Raw genomic sequence first — 26,637 nt, 5'->3', positions numbered from 1 at the left:
CTTTTCTTCCACAATTCTTCTCAACCGTTTCTCAAGTATACTTGCATATATCTTGCCAGGAACACTCAGTAGGGAAATACCTCTGTAATTCTCACATTCAGTTTTATTTCCCTTTTTATATATGGGTACTATGAGAGCTCTACTCCAATCATCGGGAATTCGTCCCTCTGTCCAGGCTTTCTGAACTATGCAGTGCAGCCACTGTAAGACTCTTATACCACCATACTTCAGCATTTCTGGTCGAATATCATCTACTCCTGCTGCCTTTCCACATTTCAAGCCTTTGATGGCTTTTTCTACTTCAAGTATGGATATGTATTCCTGACTGCATGCCTGGTCAGTGTTTTTTATCACTGTGCTGTCATCACTGCTTGTTTCATTTAGCAGTTTTTCAAAGTAATTACTCCATACTTCAAGGATATCTTTTTCTCCTGTTATCATTTCACCTTTATCATCTCTAATTCCTTTTACAGCACTCTTTCCTCCATTCCTAAGCTTCTTCAACAACCTCCAGAATATTTTGCCACCTTCTTGATATTTATTTTCTATATTCTTGCCAAAGTCCTCCCATGACTTTTGTTTAGTTAGTTTTACACACTGTTTAGCTTTCTTACATTTGTCTCTGTATTCTGTAAGAGTAAAAGCTGACTTATTTGCCAGGAACATTTGATATGCTTTCTTCTTTTCCTTCACTGCCTCTTTAACTTCCTGTGTCCACCAGGGAGTTCTGATTTTTTTATCCTTGCACACAACTTCACCACATGCCTCTCTGGCAGAATCAATCAATGTTTTCTTCAGAGTTTGCCACTGAATCTCCAAGGCTTGATTCCTGTTCTCAAACTCTTTCATTTTCTTTTCAATAATCTTTCTGTATTTTAGTCTACAGTTCACATCTGAGAGCTGCTCAACTTTTATTCGCTTTAAAACTTTCTTACATGTTATTCTTTTCAATATGAAATTCAATTTTATCCTGCTCAAGACTAAATAGTGATCACTTCCAATTTCAAATCCTCTGTACACTCTGGTGTCCTGCACCAGGGAGAAAACATCACTATCAACAATAACATAGTCAATGAGACTTTTCTTATTCCTAGCCTCTTCTTTCCATGTGAATTTGTGCACATTTTTATGTTGGAACATGGTGTTAGTAATAACCAGTCCATGTCCTGAGCAGAAATCCAACAGATATTTGCCATTATTATTAGCTTTGCTCTTTTCTCCAAATTTTCCCAAAATATTTTTGTATGTCTCACAATCATTTCCTACTCTACAATTTAGATCCCCAACAAGGACCAACTTTTCCTTTTTCATTGTGTCAGTTGCTTTTTCTAAAGCCTCAAAAAATTCCTCCACTTCTACCTTAGTAGAACCTTCTGTGGGACCATAGGCACAAATAAGTCTCATTGTCCAGTTCCCCATTCTCGTATTTGCCCACATTACTCTACTTGAGACTGACTGCCATTCAAGAAGATTAGCCTCGTATTTTGTGTTGAATACTATGGCTACTCCTTCTTTTCCTTGATTGTTATTGCCTGAATATAACATTTTGTATTTATTGCTCAGAAAGATCTCACCAGTTTTGGTCTTTTTTGTTTCAGTCACCCCTATTATGTCGATCTGGTACTTATCTAATTCCTCAGCTAGCTCCATTTCTTTGCCATTCAGGCTTCTTATGTTGATAGTACCGATCTTTAACTCTGGTGATGTTGAGTTGGGGTTTGTTTTCAGATTTGTTCCAATAGCTGACTTTTCGCTGTTCGCCCTGGTTCCCTGGCGAAAACAACGGGGGCCTTGTTTAACTGGGCGACACCCCAGCCGGCATGAAATTTTGTCATGTTGTACCATCATTTTTTATTTTGGTTTAACCAATAAGAATACAATTTGGTCGGCTAAATCCCAAATTGCCAGCCCATCCTCGTTCGTTCAGTATCAAAGTAGATACCCAACAGGGTGCACCACGAGAAGGTGAGGATTGGACATTAGGTCAGAAGCCCTGGTCGGTTCTCCGTATTCCTTTAAAGGCTATGTGGAGGTCTCCTCTCAGTTATACAGCTTTGACCCTTAAGCACCCCAACATTACACTACAGTTATTAAGCACCCCAACACTACAGTTATATGGTGTTAATGGGGCATTATATCAAGCAATACTTAGTCTTTATTTGAGTTGTAAGTCAGCAGTTAGAACTGAAGGAAGTACAGGAAGGTGGTTTAATGTTAAATCTGGTGTCAGACAAGGATGTACATTATCCCCTCTCTTATTCATTATCTACAAGAATCGCGTTATCTCAGCTCTTTTCTTTATGCGGACGATGTTATACTTCTAAATAAATTCGCTACAAGTCTGCAAGATTCCCTGACTAAATTGAATATATGTTGTAATGTTGAATTTTGAATGAAAATATTTTTACTAAGAAATATCTCATTCAGAATTTAACAAGAAAAAGAAAAAAACTAAAAGGGGAAATGCTTGTAAATAAGTGAAGATACTAATTTTTTTTTAAAGAATTGTACTAATACAAACTTTGTAATATTAATTGAAGGTGAAAGATGCGTTTTCTTTGTAAAAAGATTATAATGTAATTAGTTTCACTATAAAGATATATGTTAGAGCAGCGCTTCCCAAACTGTGGGCCACGGCCCCCTTGGGGGCCGTAGGTTTTGATGAGGGGGGGCCGTGAAATAATGAAAACAAATTTAAAATGTTTTAAGACTAAGTAGTTTTTTTATTTTAAAAGAAATGTAATTAACGTTTATTATTTATTATTTCTTTTTTATTATTTTTTATATTTTAATGGAAAAATTCACACATTGGTGTTGGTTCACAAACTTTGCTTTCTGCGTATTTCGGAGCTTAATGAATACTAGTAAATATTGCTTATTCATATGTTTCATTTCAAAGCAGTGGTTAATTGTATTTGCTTCGAATGCTCTCCAGGGAAGCTCCAAATCTTCCTGTCCCTTTCATCATGCGTTCGTAATCAGGGACTGTTGATATTGACTTTTTATACATATCAAAACTCGTTTTATATTATCACTGTCATCCGAGCTAGTTTTCTGTTACCAATAAAAGTTTCACATATACTTCACACATGAAAAAAGCTTAAACAAGTTCATGTGGGGAGATAGTAACTCGCTTGCAGTGGTAAACAACATGCCCTCCTTAACAGCCAGTATATCTACAAAGTGCAATAAAAACAAGTACTTTTATTATGCCAGTGAATAAGGTATGAGGAGTCTGTGTAATATATTTCTCAACAAATAGTGCAATTAGAGACAACTGGGATAAAAACACACTCATTATTGAATCACATGTCCCCTCATACAGAAACTATGCTGTATATATAGACTGAAACAAAACCATATGTTACATGGGCAAACACAGTATCTAACTAAAAACTATTGTTATTAATTAGATGTGTGTGAGTTCAATTTCCCAAGGCAGCAATAAAATTCAACCGAACGTGTTAAAATTGTAAACGTGTTAAAATTCATAAAAGTGTTAAAACTAAGTAATATATATACATAATGAATGTTATGGCAGTTTCACATATGGAATTCGGTTGAAGAGAGTTAGCATTTCAACTCAATTGTCAGTTATGCTTTTATCTTTCGGTTGTGCGATCTTTTGTTAATATAGCACCAATCATATGCACGTTTTAATAACCTGCCTTTGCTGTCTGTTTCGCATTAGGCTTAATTACCCTAAAGGGAGAAAAATCACAAAATATAAAAATATTCCTGGTTCGGGGATTCCCTTATTCAGATAATATTCACTAATTTCATGTTATCAGTCTGTGGTGTACCAGTATCGGTAAGTGGTGATATTATTTGATCTATCCTACGTTAAAAAATTTAACCCTGAGATGGATAAGTGGCTGATAAAAAATTTAAAAAAATCCCACGAACATTCAGAAGAAGCAGAAACAGACTCAAAAAAAAAAAAAAAAAAAAAGGACAGTATTTCATATTTTACCAGAACAGCCTGCATCGTCCTCAGAACCAAACGGTAAGAGGCAAAAAATGTAATATATGCATTTGATTTTTGGAATATTCGGTGTGTATATTTTGTATTGAATATAAATACAATAAATATTATAATAATATATCTCTCTATTACGATTTTTTTTCGAGGGGGGCCGTGAAATATTTTAATTTTTGCAAAGGGGGCCCTGACATCCAGAAGTTTGGGAAGCACTGTGTTAGAGCATAACAACAAAGGATCAAAGTTCATTAACGACAACCTCAGATAAATTGTGTAGCTGAAGGCCATTTGCTTACGTGCGAACGGCACGCGCACACTGTTTTTTCCAGGAAGAAGCGCCAATCGAAGAAGTGCCCCCCCCCCCCCAATATAAGGATAGCAACTCTACCTTGAGCAGATCCATCCTGTCCTTATGAATGATAGTAACATTTCATAGTGCTGGATCATCACTAGGCTTGAGGTAAGTTTATTGCAAGTAGAAGCATATCGGTTTATACTTTTGCAAGAGAGTCTTGATTTCATCAATGTTTTGATGCCAATTCCAATGTAAAAATATTTTTATTCTTTTCTGTGATATCATCTAGCTTCCAATTTTGTGAAGTTTTATTTTAATTAGTGTCAGATTTTTTCCTTTTTCAAAAATCATGGATGGCCAGAGTCCATCATTCTTTATCAGAAAAAATATCCAAGACATCATATTCCATTGCTTCCAGGACACTTAATATATCAACTGTTTTATCTTCTTGTGGGGTGGCAGAGATATCCATGCTATTTGTTGATGGGCCATCTATCCGAGGGTCTGGAGGCATGTCTTTGATCTTCTTTGATGCACATTCCATTATTTTTTTAAGATTTTCATGCAGTGGGATCATTTCTGGCATATCCTCGGGGTTGATTCCATATCGATTTTTCTCTTTGATTCATTCTTAGGAGATAGCAAGCAAATCATACTTTTCAGGGATGTTGCAATTGTGAGGCGGGATTGACATATGTGTGCCAACATCCCTACTGAGACTCTCTTTACAATTGCCTTCTCAGAATAAGAAGGTTTAGCAGATGTTGCAACTGTTGTAGTATACTCCTTCCTGATAGACAGGTGATGAATTGTGGTTTTATTTTTTGGAGTTCCTTTTTGTCCTTCCACTTTTGTCATGCTAGGGAGAATGCTGGGTAGTCTCCCTCACATAGGGCACGTCAGTGTCCTATGTGAGGACGACCTTACAATCTTTATTCTCATAACCATTACTGCCATAGGTACAGATGGCAGAGCCACAACTTTAAGAATGACCACATTTCTGACATTTAAAACAGTGCAAAGTGTTCAGGATATAAAGCCTTACCAGACAGCTGAGATAACATGCTCTCACAGATGCTGGTGGTTTTGGTATGTTGAAGGTAAGGGTGTTTCTGGTAAGAACCAGGTGCCATCCTCACATATGGTTGTCACTCCTTGGTCCTTGAGTTCAGTGCAGATCTCCTTGGAAACACCAAGTTGGGAGGCCCAACTCTGATATTATGCTTCTAGAAGAAGTTTAAAATTTTGTGGGGGTAACTGTAATTGGTATTCTCCCAATAGATTTTGCATGAAATAATTTTTCTGATTGTACTACTATATCTGCTTCCATAAGGATATCTCCTGAGCACAGTTTCTTTACATATTTTAGAGATCCTGCCAACCCTTCCAAACTTTTCTGGATAAAGAAGGGTGACTTTCCAAGTGAATGTTCCCTCTGATGAATGCGGATTTAAGAAAAGTGGTGTATTTATTGCACCTGTTAATGATTCTATGCTTTCTGAACCTGGTTTGGGCTTGTTGAAGGCCCTGATAAACAAGAGGATGAAAAATTATTCATTCTTATAAGGAGTTTGATTCAGTGCCAGGGCTCCCCAATGCACCACAGAGTCACTCACGAATGCCCACTCTGGCAAGCAATGACTACACACTGGAGTGTGTAGCCAGGGAACACTATACTAGCACCACAGAAAGGCTTGGGTTGTGTCCTTGGACCATGGGGAAAGAGACTTACTGTAGCACCATTGATCCTTTACACACACTAAACAACTGATCCAGGCTGGGTTATCCAGGGACCACCTAAGCAGAGGCCAGAGTAATGCAAGATTACCAAAATCTCCCTTTCTAGATGTGCATGGGTTGCACTGTATGGCAAACACAATAGCAAGGAGCTGGATCCCAGTGTTAGTGGCCTGGAAGATAGGAAAATAAATAATACAGGAGAAGTAGAGTGAAGAAAAGCACAGAAAAAGAATAAGGATGAAAAGGGTCAGTACCATCACTGGGAAGTCCCCTCAACTATCAACAGGTGTCTCATATGGAGAGTATGGTATGGATCGAAAGAGAGAAATAATCATTCTAGAAGACGTATGGAAATCCTGAAGGGATCTCATTTGGTATTGTTATAGTACCAAAGGGCAGAAGCTGAGACTGGTTTGTTAGATGTCAGTCTTTAGAAAAGAAAATGTGCAAATTTTTTAACATCCTCTCCGGCTTAATCTTTGAAGTTTGAGAAGGAAAAAGCAGTTTTAATTACAAGGATTGATCTTCAGGGAAGATGATCTCAGTATTTGGTAATTAGACTATAGAAAATCAACCTTCAGAGATAAATAATCAAAGAGGTCAGAGTGGTTATGAAATTAGAAAGCAGAAAAGTTAGGAAATGAAAGTAGCAAAGCAATATTGAACCAGAACAGATCATAAAGAGATTATAGGTTTCACAATCTGCCATGGAACAGAATGTCAGATCTGACAAATGCACATGTACTACTCTTCTTTGATTGAACATTTCACATGTTTCAAGGAAGAGGCAATCAAATTTGAACTTGCTGGAGTGAAGTTTTGCCTGGTTCCAAAGAACTCTGCACCTAGTGTCAACAGTGTGAAAAGTGAGGCCAGATTTGTCAGATTCCAAAAATGCAATACAGTATTGATGTTCTTTAATTTTAATCAAGGAGGAATGGCCAGTCTGTCCAAAATAGGAAAGATGACATGAGCAGGGTGACTGATAGACAGCCAGCAAGGAAAGAAGTGGTAATGTATCCTTTGTTGATGGTAGGTAGGTAGGAAGGAAGGAAGACAGTTTTAGAGCTTGTTTGAAGAAAGCAGATACATTGAATTTATAAAGAATCCTTCCTATTTGTTCTGTGGCTCCTTTAAGGTAGGGTACTGAAATTCTTTTCATATTGGATTGTAGTCTGGTAAAAGGATGATTCTTATCAATAATTTTTTTTGAATGGTAGTTTTGTTGTATCCATTATTTAGTTCATCTAACAAAAGGGATTACAAGAGCAGATCATATGAGTTCTGCATACAAGACTCTTGATAATACTCATTTTTTGTGATGAATGAATGTATCTGCCAGCAGTAAAGGTTGGCTTCTGAATTATTATGGTATCCAAAAAGGATAGTCGGTTATTGGATTCACATTCAATAGTAAACTGAATGTGAATCCAATAGCAGACTGTATGCCAATATCCAAGTTTTGGGAAGTGATTGCCATTAATCATTCATAAGTTTTACGCTTTTATTTAAATTAATTAGTAATTATTTTATTTTTATAATCTGTGCAACTTACTACAATTGTTTCTTTGAACTCTAATAGTGCAATATCATATACTTCAGCTGCGACCAAGACACGAGCTAATATATGCATGATTTATGATTCATTATTTTGATTCATCTTTTGAATGTAGTTAACAGTCTATCTCCCTGACAATGTCCATTTCACAATGAATGAAATATATTGGAGTTATTGAATAAATTCTATATAATTTTTGTTACATGTAAGTCATGAAACTTACTTTAATACTTCTTTTACTTAATGTGTTGTGGTAACCCATTATACCATCAAAGCAACAGCACAGATTATCTCATCACATCTTCCTTATCCCTCTTTTACCTTGCGGTGTTGAGGGTTTATTAATCATAGGACCTCAAACCGTTCACAGGATAAGGTGGTCAAGCCCTATGCCCCAGTGTATCCTATGTCTGTAGTGTTGAATTCTCATGGCCGGTTTTGCAGGATGAAAAACCAAAGGATAAACGGGGGAAAAACCATACTGTCCACGCCCAAAACCAGCTAACTTGGCTATGGCTGATGAAGATCCTTTAGCTCCTCACGTCACGAAGGGAATCGAACCTAAGATACTCCTTTCCCAGGCATATGGTTGCGAAATGCACAGCCACTAGGCTAACTGAGCGGACAGCAGCAGAGATTATTATATTTAAAATATGATTCATTCAATACAATAATTATATATTCAAGAAATTGCATTAGTCAACCATGTCTGTAAATTGCATGCATTCTTCTTCTGGCCAGTTTGCCTGTTTTATGGGATGAAAATCATTATTACTTCTGTATAATAATTAGCTAATCTGAATTCAGATGTTTTCAACCAAATGGAATCATCACTACTGACAAGGCTAGTCTAAGAATGAGAAGTTGCGTGATTCATTTTATATATCCTTAACTTGCAATAGCATTAAATATCAGATATTAGTTTTAAACTTAAGCCTCTTCCCTACCAACCTCTTCTCTTAAATAAGAAAACATAAAACCACATATCATATATTTGAGTTTATCACAACATCCATAATAATTTAAATAGCATACAGATTTTTAAAAAATTATCATCATTTCTAAAAGGTAAAGAAAGGATAATTCTTTTTTTTTTTTTTTAAATATGATAAAAAGAAATTAAAATCAAAATATATGCTAACCTTTCACTCACAGGAGTAGAACCATCTAGTCTGACATAGCTGTAATTACAAAGGGCTAAATATTCTTGGATGATATCCAACATCATAGTAAACTGGCTAAAGAGCAACACTCGATCACCCTGAAAACAAATTTATATTGAACAAATCTACATTACAAAAAAATTAAATTTTCAACTGATGAAATTTAAATAAAACAAGTTTATATTTGAGGCATTGTCTCTGTTAACTGTCGAAAAATTAAGTAAATTTTAAATTTTCTGTCAAAAAATTAAGTAAATAATAAATCTGCTAATGCCTTTTATTTCCTCAAAGAGAGTAAGCAGATCCATTTAATCCTTACTTTTCGAAACTTGAGTGGGGGGAGAGACAATCTCCACTATCAATGATTTTAATTTGCATCCAGAGAAGATTTTAATTTGCATCCAACTGCCACCCATCACCTTGCAGTCCCTAACACTACATATTATTGTCTGAAATAGTATGAGTTGTGTGGTTGATTTTCTTGAGTAAGTATATACAAAACAATTTAGTGAAGCACATGGACTAACATTCATTAAAATGTTCAACTTGAAACTATTTTTATCAAACAGCAATTTCCGATTCTACTGTCTGTAATACAAATGCTTTTCTTATCCTAGGACACTCTTTTCCCGGGCATATGGTTGCGAAGCGCACAGCCATTATTAAATATAATAATCTGTGCTGTATGCACAGCTAGGCTAACTGTGCATACAGCACAGATTATTATATTTAAAATATGATCCATATTTTAAATATAAAAATTATTCTTAATTATTCTATTTATTAATTTTTTAATAATAAATTTATTACTTATTCTGTACTAGAATAATTAACAAATTATCAGTAATTCTCTAATCAATAATGGTTCTGGCTGCTAGATGGTGATAATTACCCTCAAGTGTCATATCTTTTAACAGTTATAAAAAATGGTAAACAGTATATGAGTAAACAAGTGATCCTATAGAATGACTTGAAATTGCATGCAAAGAGAGTATGAGCATTTTTTAAAAAAAATTCTACATTGGGTGGAAAATAATATTGGAACAAATTAGAAAAAATTCAGTGGATTATAATAAATTCACATACTAATAATATTAAATGCTTCAATGTTATTTTGTGTTTTTACTAATACATTAGCCTCATGCATGACACTATTAGTTTCATTACATCCTGTCAACAGTTTGCATCCAGATTTGTCTATTATTTGTCAGGTAGTATGCAATTCAAAAACTGCACAATGATAATCAAAGAAAAATGTCAGTATACACAATGTATTTCCTGTATTGTTGGGTAATGTTAGAGATGGGCATTTTCATTGCATGCTTCTTTGCTTTGTTTCTTGGATGATATGGTAGCATTACAACTATTCGCTTGGAGAAAGTCAGACCTTTCTCTTTCACACCTTATCAGATGTTACAGAAATTCTAAAGTAGGCATAATAAACTTATGTGAAGTGCTATTCTGCGAACAATAAACACTATACATTTCCATCAATATTAAAATATGGTGGTTTCTAATGCCACCAGAGGGAGAGAGTGAGGGAGAAAGGAAAGGGGTAAAAAATATATATACTAAGTGTATGTGTTGAACTTTGGAACATGAATGTCTGATAGTTCTAAAATTCACAATGTCTGTAGATACATACTGATTCTTATGACTGATGGTGATAATGCTGAATTCTTTTTTAGATATGACTGGATTATGTTGGGATGCAGTGATAATCTATTCGGCCCATGTAAGAGTTGTCCACTTTAGATTTGAATGACCATTATATTGCCTGCCTGATTGGCCGAATGGTTAGCATATTCACTCCCCAGCCAAAAGGTTGTGGGTCCGAATCCTGCAGTGGGCATGGATGTTTGTAATTGTCTGTGAAAATACTAGTGGTGGTGGTTGGCAGTAGATGGCATTGGTATAGTTGCAGTTCATTGTAGTTGGTGGATTGAGTGGTGGAGACAGAGTTGTAGAGCAAGTGCTCTCCCTTGATGAATCTATGGACTCCCTGGAGGTGTCACATAATAATAATAATAATACAATGCTATTTCAGATATTTTATCAGCAGAGTAACTGATTCTTCAGAGCCGGGGGGTATCCAACTCACGGCTCGTAGGTGGCCCTAAGACTGTTAGTAATGCGGCTCCATAAGATCTTAAATTTTTAACATTATGTGATTTTTAGTAATATTTTTCATGATTCTATTGAGCAGTGCTTGAATGTGGACTTCACAGTGTTCTGTTGTCACCAGAACACTGTGAAGGAAGGGGTACAGTGTGGTGCTAACTTCTCCTCCTGCGCTAGCCACACACAATCAGTCAAATCGAAACCTGTGTTGAAAGTTTATTTTTCACTTGGTCAGACTATAAAAAATTTAGTTTAATCCTTTATCCAAGTGTGTGCAAACAAAGTTTGCGCCTGAAAGTATCTTCAGGACTGGGGTAAAGTGGTACAACACCGGGCGACTCCTTGCAAAGGTGGAGCAAGCTACCAACACTCCTATCTCAGTATCTCCCATAATGCAAAACACATCTCCTTGCAGATATGTATAATGTTATGCATTAAGGGAAGGGCCACTACCCAGGCTAGTTTCAACCTTTATTGAGGTCTCTTCAGTGGGAGCCAGGCCTAAGTGGAGATACCAAGGCAGAAGCATTAGCAAGGTCATCTCCTCCTATAGGAGCTGCCAAACGGTGTGCCACCTTTTTATTAAATTACTCTGGATTTAGAGAAAGATGTTGAAAGTTTATTTTTCACTTGGTCAGACTACAATAAAATCCACAAGGAGATGTGTTTTGCATTATGGGAGATACTGAGATAGGAGTGTTCGTAGCTTGCTCCACCTTTGCAAGGAGTCGCCCGGTGTTGTACCACTTTACCCCAGTCCTGAAGATACTTTCAGGCGCAAACTATGTTTGCACACACTTGGATAAAGGATTAAACTAAATTTATTCGAAACCTGTGTGTTTCACATGTTACATATGCGACTTGACTAGTAAGACGCAGCGATTACCGATAGTAATATTTCAACCTACTTACATGTTCCTATGAAGACTGGCATTTTTGTCATTAAACAATATATAGGTATTCTTTTTTAATTATTAAACTTGAGCTTCTTGTGTTATTTGTAAAATAATTTAATTAAGTTAAAATGATTTTTCAGCAGCTATGGTATAGGAATTACAAAACTAGTTCTTTGCTCATGATATTGTTATAATTACATTTACAACATTGCTAATACTATAAAAATAAATGGTCATTTAATTGTTAATTTTTTTTTACCCCAGCAAAAAAAGAAAAATCGTGGATGAAGGAAGATTGTTCAATAAAAAATGAGTACTTTTTTTTTTGTCAAGAAAAATAACAAGGCACTATGCTTGATTTGTTTGGAAATCGTGTCAGAATATCCAAAAATATCCAGAATATCCATGAAAAAATATCCAAAGTGTCTGTAGTCTCCTTAAATCTCCAAAAGATAGCAGACTGGAGACAATAGATTGCTATCTTTTGAAGATCAAAGAAGACTTTCAAAGATCAGACAAGCAAAAGTTTTGAAATAAGAAAAAAAAAGGAATATCTCAGTGATGTAAAGCTATTGAAGAAGTAACTGTTTTCTGAACAAGTTGAAGTAATTGGGCAAAGTTAAGTGTAAGAGGGAGAAACTTATGCAGTGATTGTATATTTATTGATCCTTATTCGCGTAATAAATTACAGAATAGAGTGGATAAAATGGGAATGGGACTACTGAAATTAGGGATATGTATATCAGTTCTAAAGCTGGTACAAGAAGTAAAGGGAATCTGCAATTCTTGTATACCATTGATGGCGAACCTATGGCACACATGCCATAGGTTCGCGTCCGAGAATTTTGCTGGCACGTCAATGATTTACAGGTGCTATCCTTTTATACGCTTATAAATTATTCAACCATTTTTTTAATTGTTATAATATGTACAAGTTAAATTTTGTTTTACACGAAAGAAACTAACCAACAAACACAATGCCTACTGTAGGAACAAGGCCCAGCAGCTAAAAACTACAGCTGATGTAAAGAATCTCTAGCCACTGGCTGAGGGAAAGCTGACTCAGCTGATAGAAAAGACCGTGTTTAGTCACCAAAACTTTTCATTATTTAAAAGCTTATTAATTAACTCAAGTTTATTATCTTTAATATTTTTAGCATATGAAAAGTCACCAGCTGCAACTTTGTCAAAACACGTGTCTTCTAAACATGATATTAAGAGTAACATGGCGGTCGTATCTGTCATATCTGCCAAGCATCTTCTAACAGTGGGCTGTGAACAAATACAATTTTTCTTTTCCTCAGTTGACTCATTGTAGATTCAGGTTTCTCAACTGCTGGGCCCTGGCATCAATTATACCTGGCCGCAAGAGGTTCTTCTGAAATTTGTCATTTTTCATGAATAAATATTTTATAGTGGAAATATTCTGAGAAGAATATAATATTCGTGAATGTAACAAAAAGTTCAGACCCAGAACACCTAAATAACATCTATGTAGGAAATGTCAGTGATGAAGCAGCGTATTTTTAAACATGGAGGATTCATGAGTGATCGGGAATTTTCAGACATTGAAATCTTTCAACATTCTGAAGTTCGTTGGCTGTCCTGCGGTGAAGTTCACGAGGTTATATGAACTCCGAAAGGAAGCTGAGCTATCTCTGATTAATAAGAAAAGTGACATGTACCATTATTTCCAGGATAAGAAATGGGTAGCCAGGCGGCATATCTCAACAATATATTTTCTTGCATAAACGAGTTGGATTAAAACTTCAAGGTCCAGATACAACAAAATTTAATGCTTGGAACAAGGGCGAATCATTCAAAAAGAAACTCAAACTCTGGTTTAATATGATTGCAGAAAGAAATAATAAAATGTTTCAGTCATACTCAGATAATATTATGGAAGCAGATGATTTCTATGCACACAATTCAGTACCAGACGTTATTGCAGCCCACTTGAAGATGTTGCTGTCATTCGAAAAGTTTTATCCCGAACATGAGGATTCCCGGAGGCAAAATATGTGAACCCCTTTGTTGAACACAAAGAGACAGCCCTTTCCCATGAAGAAACCCTCCAACATATTGAATTATCATCAAAGGACTAGAAAGTACTTTTAATTCTATGAGTAATTCGAAATTCTGGATAAGAATGAAAAATGATTATTCAAATTTATACATGAAATATCAATGAGATTTCTTCTTTGTTTTTTCACCACATATATTTGTGAAAGTTTGCATTTATATTTTTTTTTGTCATGACTGTGCTTATAACGAAACAGACGAACCGCTTGCAGCTTTCTGACTGTCTCCGCTTGGCTGTCACTTCAATTCATCCCAGAATTAATAAGCTAACGGACAGAAAACAAAATTCTCACTACTATAACTAAAACTTTCAAAAACTCAGTTGTAGTAAAAGAAACTAAGTTTAACTTTTTCAATAAATTTTAATTGCTGCATTAAAGTGATGTGTTTTTAAATTCAAAATATTAATTATTGTTGGAACCAGTGTTTAAAATTGAGAGATTCATACATTTTTATTTAATAAATTACATACTTTGCATATATAAATATTGGGCATGTGTATGTGATAATACCGTATTTATTTGAATATAATTCTCACTTTTTTTTTTTCCCATTAATTACAAATTGGTAGCGCGAGATATATGCAGTGATTTTCAGAAAACCAAACAGTGAAATCTTCCTTTCCATTCTTCCAAGCAAAAATTAACATTAATTTACAAGACTTGAGATACATAAAGAACAATCCTTCATGAATGACTAATGAGAAGTGAAAGCATACCGCAAAACAGAGAGCAATGGTAGGCCAGAATAGATAGAGCAGCTATGAAGACGTGCATATGATTGGTGCGGTATTAACAAAAGATCACTTGATTCAAAGATAAAAGCAGCCGACAATTTTTGAATTGAAAAGCTAATTCTCTTCAACTGAATCCCATAACATCTGCAACTGTCATAACAACACTCACTATATATTTCTTAGTTTTAACACATTCGTGACTGGGTGTCGTGTATCGTTCCAATGGAACTTCTCATTACTTGCTAGTTCAATTCACACAATGTTTCAGCCCTTTGTTGATTTTAATTGCTGCTTGTTTGTGTTTGAGCTGGCAGGGAAACTCACACAAGCATTATTTGAATGTTTCAATTCGTGGTAGAATTTTATTCGAAGTTATCCTTTGTGATCTGTCATAATAACATCGACTTTCAAATGCAATCAAACAAACACTCATTTCATATAATTGAAAAAGTGGACAATAGTTTTTAGTGATACTGTGTTTCCGGTGCAACATATGGTTTTGTTGGAGTTCATACAGCATACTTTCTGTGAGAGGGGAATGTGATTCATTAGTTAGCACCGTTTTTATTCCAGCTGTCTCTAATTGCACTATTTGTTGAGAAATATATTACACAGACTGCATAAGCATCTGTACCTTATTTAAGGACACAATAAAACTACTTGTTTTTCTTGCATCTGCAGAATAATGGCTGTTAGGAGGGTGTGTTGTTACCGCAGGGAGCGAGTTACTATCGCCTCGATGTGAACATGTTTAAATATTTTTTGTGTGCGAGGTATATGCAAAACATTTTAATGTCTTTTTTCGTAAAGTAAAGTCAGAGGTGCAAGTTATACATGACGGCAAGTTATATTCGAGTAAATATGGTAAGCGTTTCACCGACAAGTTGACATCCTTCTGCTGCTTCCCCTGCTCAGCCGACATCTATGGTGAGTTAAAATGCATAAATATTTTTCTCACTGTCATTTTTTTTTCAAACCAATATCATTAAAATCAATTTAATTATACAATAATCAATTTTACACTGAATAATATTAAATTTATATATAAATAAATATTATAAAATAAAATATTTATAAAATTATAAATAATTAATAAATTTTCTATTAATTTTTCTTCTATTAAAAACTGCCCGGCATATCAGCAACTTGGTTTGTAAATTTTTGCCACGCACCGACACGTCAGCAACAACTTTTGACACACGCAAATAAAAAGATTTTGCCACCACTGTTGTATACTAATGCAAGAAGCATTCAAAATAAGAGGGAAGAATTTTTGGCATTTGTGAAACTTGGATGTCAGCAAAAGATGTGGTTACTGGAATTGAATGTGATGGGTAGTATTTTCATGGAGGATAGAGAAGACAGAAGGGGGAGGAGTACTGTTGATGTTAGCTGATGAGTTGCAGCCAAAGAAAGTAGTATATCAAGAGGATAGATATGTGAATGATAGTTCATTTGAGGTGGTATAGTGTGAAATAGTGACCAATGAAATCAAATATACAGTTGGTTGCTGCTATAGGCCAGGGGGTGATATTGAATTCATGCATCAGCAAATTAGTGCAATGTGTGCAGGTTAGTGATTATTATGGGGGATTTTAATTATGGTGATATCAATTGGAAAGAGGAAATATCATGTGGCAAAAAGGAAATGGAATTCATACATCTTCTAAGAGATAATTCCTTGAAACAGCACATAACTGAAGGGACATGTGGTGGAGCTGGTCATTGGTTCAGAGGACATATGCATAAGTAAGATGTCCTCGTTACCTCCAATTGGTGAGAGCAATCATGTGGTATTGACTTGTGAGGTTGCAAATTTTGTGGATTTCTTTCTTAAGAAGACCTATACACGGAACTACAGGTTAGGTAATTAGAGTTGCTTACAGCCATCCCATGGCAGAACATATTGCAGGGGAAAGATGTTAGCAGTACATGGGATAAAATCAGCAGATATCTGAGGAAGGCAATATCAGAATGTATCCCATGGTCAGGAAGACAAACAAGGTAGGCATTAGATGGATGAGTAGTAGTATCAAGCTTGATCTGCAAAAAAAGAAATGTTATGGAGAATTTACAAGGAGAAAGGCAATCAGTACACCCATGAGCAGTACAAGGCTCAAGCTAGGAAGGTTACCAGCATAGTAAGAAAAGCTAAATGAGATTATGAAAAGATCTTAGCCAAGGAGATCAAGGGTAATCCCAAAGAATTCTTCCACTATGTGGCAAGTAAAAGGCAGAATGACTTCGGAAGGATAACTTTAGGCGTTGTTGTGACGTTTTCTTCCTTTTTTTGTATTATCTTATATTTTATTTTGTTTTGTACAACTATTTTATATCCTATCTGCTGCGCAGTTTATGTTGTAACCTTTCTTCTCAAATACAACTACTTTAACCTTTTACTATATCTCCTTGACACACTCTGTCAGGTAACACGTGGTACCTCTGAGGGACAATGGAAAATCCTCGAGATCGAGGCAGTACCAGAGTATCAGAGTGTCTGGGATTAACCTCTCTTAAAACGCCAAGAAATTAATTTGTTTCGCTGCGCCACTTAGAGCTATTAGATTAATTAATATTAACAACCAAGAGGTAATCTCAGGACAGTACTTAATGATACCAATTAACTCTGCAGACGTGACCAAAATTTACTCTTTTCAAATATCCCACATAGGTTCATATTAATACTTTATAAGCGATGCACCGGATTCCAGAAATCACAAAAAGTCTTTGTTAGAATCAAAAGCAAGGTTTATTATACTCAAAGGTTGATACAAATAAGACCACTAAAATAAATCCCATCTTAAGGGAATTTCAGAAAGGTATATAAAATTCAAACACTACTGTTACACATATAAATTAACATACAGTAGCTTCCTAAAGTATGAATTATATTAACCTTCGCTAATGCGTTATTCATGTGCTATTTTCACAATCGATCTAAAACTCTGTAGCTCTGTCAGACTACACAAGATAACATTCATATCTTTCACAAACTCTTAATATTATGCCAATTCTTTACTCTAAACATATCCTTAATTTCACTCACTATAATGGCGAACTTAAACACAACGACAGATATTCAACATAAATTCAATATCCTTCTAAAGTCCTAGCAACATAATCCTATCCTAAATCACAAATGTCCGTTTTACAACATGTTAACATGACACAAATCTTTCATTGCCATTCAGTATAACACAAACAAAGTTTACTTATCTTCCCTTTTTGATTCTTTAGAGCTTCATAGGTTCACAGGAAACTTCTTTTCGCGGCGAATACAGCCACCAAGACCGTAACTGCCTATCGAGTCCCATCCTCCGACATCAAGGCACCTTCCGACATCGAAGAGACTCACGCCCCATGCCACCGCACAGGAACCGGACACCAGGAAATCCAGGGAGGAAAAAGCCTTGTCTCAGGGTCACATGACCCTTATATTTCCCTCCTTTTTCACGGCGCTTCTCGCCCCCTTCGATATTTGGCGAACTTTTACGTCATGGCATCCATCGTCTACCTTGCTTGTTGCACGTACTATGACGTCATTGTTTACTTGGGGCGAACCCTCCGTTGCGTTACGACCTTTGAACTTGACACCCCCCCCAACTGTTGGATTTGTGCTCACATTTTATAATTCTTTTACACAGGTTAATTTCTAAAGCTCTGGTAATGCTTTACATTTTCAATACTGAGTTAAACATGTTTGCAAATGGCACAAAATACATACTTAATTAACCCTTTCATAACAGAGCATACTTGATTTATATATACATAATACTTATTCTACACTTAGAGGCAATTTACTATATTTATCTCATTCTTTTGTTTGAAAAAAGCATGTTAGACTGTGATAAGATAGGAATACCTAAATTTCCACTCTATCACAATCTAACAGTGTTATTCAGTTGTGGGTGCTGATGGTATTGAGGTGACTGATTCAGATGTAATAGTAGAATTACTGAGTGATCACTTTTCAAAAGTCTATCACCCAAGAGGATATCTCTGTACCTGCAGCAATAACTAAGGTGAGAATTGAAGTTAATAAATCAGAGGTACTTAGTATATTGCAGAATTTAAATGCAAACTCTGCTGTAGGTTTGGATGGAATATCAGCTCGGATGTTGCTGTGAATGTGCAAAGGAATTGTCAGTGCCTCTTACTTGGTTATTTAACTTAAGTTTGAACTCTGGTGTGGTCCCTAGGGAGTGGAAGGAAGGCAAAGTAGTTCCTTTGCATAAAGGTGGCTCTAAGACTGCGCTAGTTAATTACAGACCAATCATCATCTCGGGAGTGGTGGTAAAAGTATTGGAAAAGTTGGTTAAAAACAGAATTCAAGAATGGGCAGATCAGAATATGATACTCTATAGGTGCCTACATGGTTTTGTTAATGGTCGATCCTGCCTTAGCAATTCATTAACTTTTTATAATAGAATGACATCTGAGTTGGACAAAGAAAATGGCTACACAGTGGTACTTCTGGATTTTGCTAAGGCTTTTGACAGGATACCCCATGGAATACTGTTGAGCAAATTGGAGCAGATGGGGATGGATACTAAACTGGTGATATGGATAAGAGAATGGCTCAGGGAGAGATACCAGAAAGCATTGTATGGAGGAGCAGAGTCTAGGATGAAGCAAGTGACCAGTGGTGTGCCTCGGGGCTCTGTGCTTGGGCCGTTATTGTTTAATTTGTACATAAATGATATAGGAAATGGCTTAAAGGGAGATATTCAGTTGTTGGCTGATTATGCAAAGTTGGGTAGCGCAATAAAATCAAGCTGATGTTGAGAGTTTGCAGGATGATTTAAATAAGCTGGCAAAATGGACAAAAGGTAATAGATGTCAGTTCAATGTGGAAAAGTGTAAAGTTATGCATTTTGGGATTAAAAGATTACCAGCTGTGTACTACATTGATGGAATGGTACTCCAAGAGATTGATGAGGCTAGGGACTTGGGGGTGTTGGTGGATAGGGAGATGACGTTCAGAGGACACATTGCTAAGGTCTCCAAGATTGCACATAGGATTACTTGGTTATTGAAGAACACACTAACATATTCCCCTTTACATAATCCCCATATTCCCCTGTTGATACTTAAACATTTGGATTACTGTGCTGAAGTCTGGTCACCTGGATTCCTTGGAGATGAGGAAGTTGCAGAGAGGGTTCAGAGAAGAGTGACTAAGTTGTGAGTGATGTAAACAATGCTCCCTACATTGATAGATTGAGAGTTTGTGGATTGCAGAGGTTGGTTGAGAGGCAGAGAAGAGGGGATATGATAGAAACATTTAAATTACTAAAAGGTTTTTATAAGATTAATGCAGGGGATTAAAACTGAATGAATATTTCAGCTGTGTGATAGTGATGGAAGAACAAGAGCTCATCGCTGGAAATCAAGGATAACTGTGGTTAACAAGGGTGTGAGAACGAGGTTTTTCGCCTGGAGGATGGTGAATGAGTGGAATGCATTGCCTGACTCAGTCATATGATAGATATTGTTTTGATAGTTTGGGTCTCCTGCGATGAATCTACTGACTCCATGGAGATACCCATAATAATAATAATGTAGAATACAGATGATAGGAAAAATCTGGGCTTACAATTCATGCATCCATGACAAATTACATTATCAACTGGGCCACAGCTACTATGCCAACCTTGACAATTCCTTTTGTGTCTAATCAAGGAATTCACTGCAAATGTTCACTCACATGGCTCCCGAACAGAAACCGGGCCTCAACTTAAACGAAGTCTGGAAATCTAATCAAATCTCTTACTCAATATATTAAATTTCAACTTATGAAACACTTACCATCGAACTATCCAAAGAGACAGCTAATGCATACCATGCATCATGATTGCCTTATTTCATCATAATGGAATACAATTAATCAGACAGAATATACAAGCATCACTATTACACAGTGAGTGTAATAGTGATGGGAAAGTTGTCTGACAGGCCTGCGATGGAAAAGTTGTCTGAGAAGTAATAACTGATTCTTATAGATTTTTAGGTGCTGAGTTCAGAATAAATAGTAAAAAAATTCCATCTCCCACCAATTTTACCCAATTTCTAATTTTATCATTTTTATGATTATTTTCATTCTCCTTTATTTACAGCTAATTAGTTGTATAAGTGCTTTTTCAAAGTGCCTTTTTATGGCAAATAAAGAAATTTCCATAAAACTTATCATTCTTAAGATAGGAGAGGGAAGGAGGGAGGAATGAATATAAAAGTGCAGGTGGCTACTTTGAATCTGATTCGCCGAGATAATGGATGACTTTCCTGTTGTCACAGACACATTTTCTTGTGTGATTCTTTAGTTGAACTTTAGTCGTTGACTACTAGGATTATCATATTTCTGAAAGGTGGCATATTTTCTAAGTTAATGTGTTTAATTTAATGTGTTTGCAGTTTTCTTAATGTTTTATGTTTTTACATAGTGTCGTGTAATAGTGTTGATGACATTCGTTAAAATTCGTTTAATTGTGTTTTAAGTGGTGTTTGTAATGGGTTCAAGAGGTTCTACTACATATGCAGGGAGTTAGTGGTAATAAAACAATGAAGAAACATTACAGATTTCATGAAAATAGTGTGCTATGAGTATTTTGGGATGAAACTTGGTGACTTAGATAAGCCATGGGCGCCACATATAGTATGTTCCATGTGTTTAGAAGAACTTAGAAGGTGGTTGAAGGGAGAACAAAAATCTTTCCATTTCGGAATTCCCATGGCATGGCAGGAACCCCGCAACCATACCGATGAATGTTACTCCTGTTCTTTGAATGCTCGAGATTTTAATGTGAAAAATAAAAGACATTTCCTATCCTAATTTAACATCTGCAATACACCCAGTGGAACATGGTCCCGAAATATCCATGCCAACATCTCCACAAATTTTAGAAGAACCACTCAGTAGCAATTCAAACAAAGAAGTTGAAGATTTCAATGATGATGAATACAAAGATAGTGGCCCACCTGAACTTTTTTCACAGGCCGATTTTAATGACTTGGTTAGAGAGTTGGGTCTTCCTAAGGAATCTGCAGAACTGCTGGGCTCGAGACTAAATGAAAAGAATTTGTTAGCCCCTGGCATTTCTTTCTCATGGTTTAGATATAGAGTAAGAGATTTTTTTCCTTCTTTTCAGAGGAAGGTGATTTAGTTTACTGTAATGATATTCCCAGACTGATAAGCAAATTCAACATAAAATATGAAGTCAATCAATTGGAGGTTGTTTATTGATTCCTCAAAAAGAAGCCTCAAAGCTGTGCTTCTCTATAATTACAATAAGCTTCAGTACCAGTAGCACATTCCGTGCATTTGAAAGAACAATACAAAAATTTAGCCTTCATTCTCTGCAAACTTAAGTACAATGATCATGGATGGACAATTTGCAATGATCTTAAAATCATATCTATGATTTTGGGAAATAAATAGGATACACCAAATACCCATGCTTTTTGTGCAAGTGGGACAGCTGAGATATCGAGAGCAACATTGGATCAAGAAGAAATGGCCAGAAAGAGTCACATTAGAACCTGGAAGTAAAAATGTGTTACACGAAACTTGGGTTGCTCGGGAAAATATCCTTTTACTCCCCACTTCACATAAAGCTGGGATTGATGAAGCAATTTGTCAAGGCTTTGTCGAAAGAAGGAGAGTGTTTTAAATACATCTGTGCAAAATTTCCGGGATTATCTTCAGCAAAATTGAAATAAGGTATTTTTACCGGTCTGGACACCAGGAAACTTATACTGTTTTCCATGAGCTTAAAAGTGCACTTTCTCAACTCTCATTATCTGGGAACTGTCAGCAAAGAGCAAGGAGAGCGATTCCATCAAGACATCAAGGAGATGGAAAGAAGGTATCAGGGCAAGTGGAATGTCAACATGATGGGAGACTATTGCTGGATGTTGCACAGAGATGACCCAAGAAAAGAATTTCACAGAAAAAGTTCAAAAAGAAGCTTTGAAGGAAAAAGAAAAAGATGCCACAACGAAATATAAAATATGTACTAAAGATAAATCGTTAATTAAAAAAAATTTTTTTTTCAATACTTTCGTTCCAAAAATGTTTACGGAAAATTTTAAATACTGTTATTTTGAGATCCATTTTGTGAAAAATCCTTACGTGATAGAGAAAACTGGAAGAGATATTTGAAATCAGCGGTCAAAAATAAATCAAAAACAGTTAGTTTCCAGACAACTTTTCATGACTCGAATTTGGAGGCCTGTGTTATTAGAGAGTTGCTTGTTTAAAATGTGCTCGTTTACTTGTCATGGATGAGCAAACAAGCAGTTTTTGTTGATTATCACTGATTTTTTCAGAATATACCCAATGAGAGGATTAGATATGCATGCACGCATCATTTTAAATTTAGTGCAATAAGGGTACCATGAGGTGCATAGTCACACAACACATATAAAACATATCTAAAACAGATATATAGTGAACAGCAGTAATTAGTTTATTTCTTATCTAATGATGGAATATGCAGAATTTGACTGTTAATATTAAATATTAATACTTGGAAACTTGAGAAAGAAGTATTTCTTTTCCCAAAAATATTTCTTTATACTGATTTCAATCTAAATGTTTTTTGATTGTTTTCCGAGTTGTAGTTATGTCATATGACGTCACTGCCCTACAATGTTTCAGAATTCAGAAATACACTACTGTAGTTATATGTGTAGATTTAAGGGTGTTATTTTGAGTTTTTATGATACCAAATGCTTTCAATGTATGCTTATTATGGCAGAGAAAAAAAAAATTTCTTTATTCATAAAACTAACTTAGGACATATTATACATGTTACAGGTGAAAATGCAGCAAAATGTAGGGGAATGGAGATATTTTTCCATCTATTAATGGATCTGGAGGCCCATTTTTGATTCACTGTGGTGCATGTTCCATTATTTTTTTCACCGATGGATTCTCATGTAATGGGATCAATTTTTGGCCATGTCATTAGGAGTGAGCATACTTGATTTTTCTCTTTCATATGCTTAAAAGAGATGGTAAGGATATTGTACTAATCAAGGATGTTGCAGCTGTAAGGAGGCAGGATTACCTTATGGGTTAAGATCCTCGTTAATACTTTCTTTACAGTTGCCATCTCAGTGTAAGAGGGTTTACCAGACCTTGTTGGTACTTTTGTGATATATATATATATATATATATATATCCTCTTTACCTCCTGGTGGGAATCAGCACACAATAATTATCCATTGTCACCCCTTGTTCCTTACTCAGATTCACTGTCAAATATGGTCATTGGAAACATCGAGGAGGTCCTGTTCTAACATTACACCTCTAGAAAAGTTTAAAATTTTGTGTGTGTGGGGAGAATGCCTCCTAAATGGCGTTTCTTGACTAATTTTAGAGATCTTGCCAACCTTCCAAACCCTTTTGGATCAGGAAAAGTGAAATTTTCGAAGTGGACATTTCCCTATATTTGTTGTATGATATTCTGATGATGTTGCAATAGTTTCTGAACATGGTTGGGCCTTGCTGAGGGCACCTGATAAACAAGAGGATTAAACATTATCCATACTCAAGGAGAGTCTGTTTCAGCACCAGGGCTCTATACTCACCATGAAGCTATGCACAGATGCCCACTCTCCAGCAAGCAATGCTGGCACTTGGGAGTAGAAAACCAAGACTATCCTCTATGCCATACTTGTACACAGCAAGCCTTGGGCCCTATCCTGGACAAGAGGGAAGGAGACTTACTGTAATACCACCATTCCTTGTAGGAAAGGATCAATGCTACCAGCTGAATGATTCTGGCTGGGCCATCCAGGACTGCTCGTAACAACAGAAACCAAAATAGCATGGGATTCTCCTTTCTGCACTGCAAACACACTGGATGCCAGCAATGGTTGTGTTGCATGGAAGATAATAGTAAAAAAAGGTTCAGGAGACGTAGAGTAAAAAATACAGGAAGAATAGCATAAAAAAGAATAAGAATGAAAATGACCAGTACCACCACTTCTACCACAAACGGGTGCCACACGTGAAGGGGAATCAAGACGAGAGTTGTTCAGCATTGTTCATATCTACAAAACTAAACATAGTTTAAAATAAGACTTCTTACAAAAGTTGATCAAGGTCAATTAAGATGAAACCTACTGCAATATGTAAAGTTTCTAAACATTCGACCACATTTGACAAATGTGCAATATGGTAAAAACTATTATTAACTGTCGACGCTTACTATCACTTTTCTAGACTTTTTACAAAACATGCTCCCCAAAATCATGTGAGATATAATTTAACACATAACATAAAAATTATTCAGAGGATAGAAGCTGCCAGGCCTTGAATATTAATACAACCACTTTCTAACAAAAAGTGATAGTGAAGTTATAATACACTTATAAATAAAAAAAACAATTCTTACCTTCTCTTTAAATATTGGTAAAATGGATTCTAATACATTGAATTTCCCTGAATCTTTTATAAGATTTGTGTCCAATTGGAATGATGATATGCTCTAAAATACAAATTAGAAGACAAATTACTGAGAAGGAAATGTTTCCCCAACATTGAAAGTTTACATAATGCAAATTTTATGTAATTTAATATACACGTAGTTCCAACATAAGACAATAAATGGTCATAATAATAATTTGTGGTACTTAGCTGCTCAAAGCCTACAACCCAGATTGGCTTTCATAACCATCGTATTTTAGGATAAGTTAGTTAAATCTTATAAATATATATATTCTTGTGTCTGTAAATTGTGTGTATGTTCATAGGCAGGCAGTTTCCCCCATCCTGTGGTCCTAAATTCTAATATCTGTATCATTGTCTGTAATAGCGAATTCTACAGTTGGTTGTTTTTTTTATATATGCGGGTAGGAGTTAAAAATCCAAGTTTCTAGGGGGGGGGGGGGAACCATACTTATCTGTGCCAGAGATCAACTAACTCAGGAACGGGTCAAATAAAGGTTTAGAAAATGTTTCTCTAGTCAGTGCCTAGAATCCAACTTATAATGGTCTTTCTTCTGGTTGGACTGATTTTTTTTCATGGTGGGGGAAAGGGGAACAATCCAAACTTCGGCTATGATGTTTCATGAGAATGATTAAAAAATTATGTAAAACCATGGTATAAATTATAAGTCAACGTAAGAATACATATGTTATGGATAATGTAAAATGAATAAAAAAAAATTCTCTTTAAAAGTAATCTGTATAAATCTATACCTACTTATTATAAGTACATGGTACAACAGAGAAATCAGATAAAATCTGTCTGAGTGTATAGGACTCGGGAAGGTTATTAAAATATGTATAACATTAATGCAGAGCTAGAGTGCTCAAAGACATTTCATTATCCCTCAATAAGAACTGTATGTAAGATGATTATAGCCTATAATCATCTTACATACAGTTCAAGTAAGAACAACTTCCCCTCTGTGTAGACTAAGTCCACCACAGTTTAGTTTAAGGCTTAATTTGGTATGGCTCACTGATATTCTCTCTCTCTATTCCATTATGTTCCATATCATCATATTACCATATTAATTACCATATAATCTGCCTATAATGCAAGCAAGGCAGATGATATTTTAGGGAACGGGCTGCCCTAGCCTCATTTCTTTTGATCCCAACATGGCTTCAGATACAACATAGGAGAACGTCTAAATGGAGCCTCCTCATCTCATAAAAGTTGGATATGGGGGAGCTCTGGACGTTTATGGTACAACAGACTTCAAAGTGTCTGAAGAGATATTCTTGAATTGGTATAAATCAGTTCTTCAACCTTTTTACACCTGCAGATAGCAGAAAATAAGAGAAATATTTCACGTCCCGCCTGACGGCTAAGACAGAAACATAAATCAATGTAGATAGTATTTTATTTAATAAATCCAATGTTATAAAATTAAAATTTTTAGCTAGTGTGACATCTGCTGCTGTTTAGAGGTTAGAAATTTGATATACGTGGTTGGAGCATTGTTTCTGAGAGACGAAGTGCTAAATAACATCCATTCGATTTCTCTGTTTGGTTTTTATTATTGACATGGTTGAAAAAGTCTTTTCACACAAATAGGAAGTCGAAAA

The 26,637-nt window shown here is 35.7% G+C and overlaps 1 protein-coding gene across 1 annotated transcript in view; it reads right to left on the bottom strand.

The window, feature by feature from the left end:
* LOC150099398 (SWI/SNF-related matrix-associated actin-dependent regulator of chromatin subfamily A containing DEAD/H box 1B-like) overlaps positions 1–26,637 on the bottom strand; it is a 406,425-nt gene that overhangs the window by 54,579 nt on the left and 325,209 nt on the right. Inside the window, exons 15-16 of the mRNA XM_090404492.1 lie at positions 24,974–25,066; positions 8,718–8,836 (exon numbers count right to left, since the gene is read on the bottom strand). Of these exons, the coding sequence (XP_090260618.1) occupies positions 8,718–8,836; positions 24,974–25,066 (212 nt within the window). The remainder of the gene's footprint in view (positions 1–8,717; positions 8,837–24,973; positions 25,067–26,637) is intronic.

This window comes from Typopeltis vanoorti, chromosome 14, assembly GCF_054136105.1.
Source record: "Typopeltis vanoorti isolate ZY-2024b chromosome 14, IOZ_Tvanoo_1.0, whole genome shotgun sequence".
NCBI lineage: Eukaryota > Metazoa > Arthropoda > Arachnida > Uropygi > Thelyphonidae > Typopeltis > Typopeltis vanoorti.
This window is presented reverse-complemented; position numbering and strand designations above follow the sequence as displayed.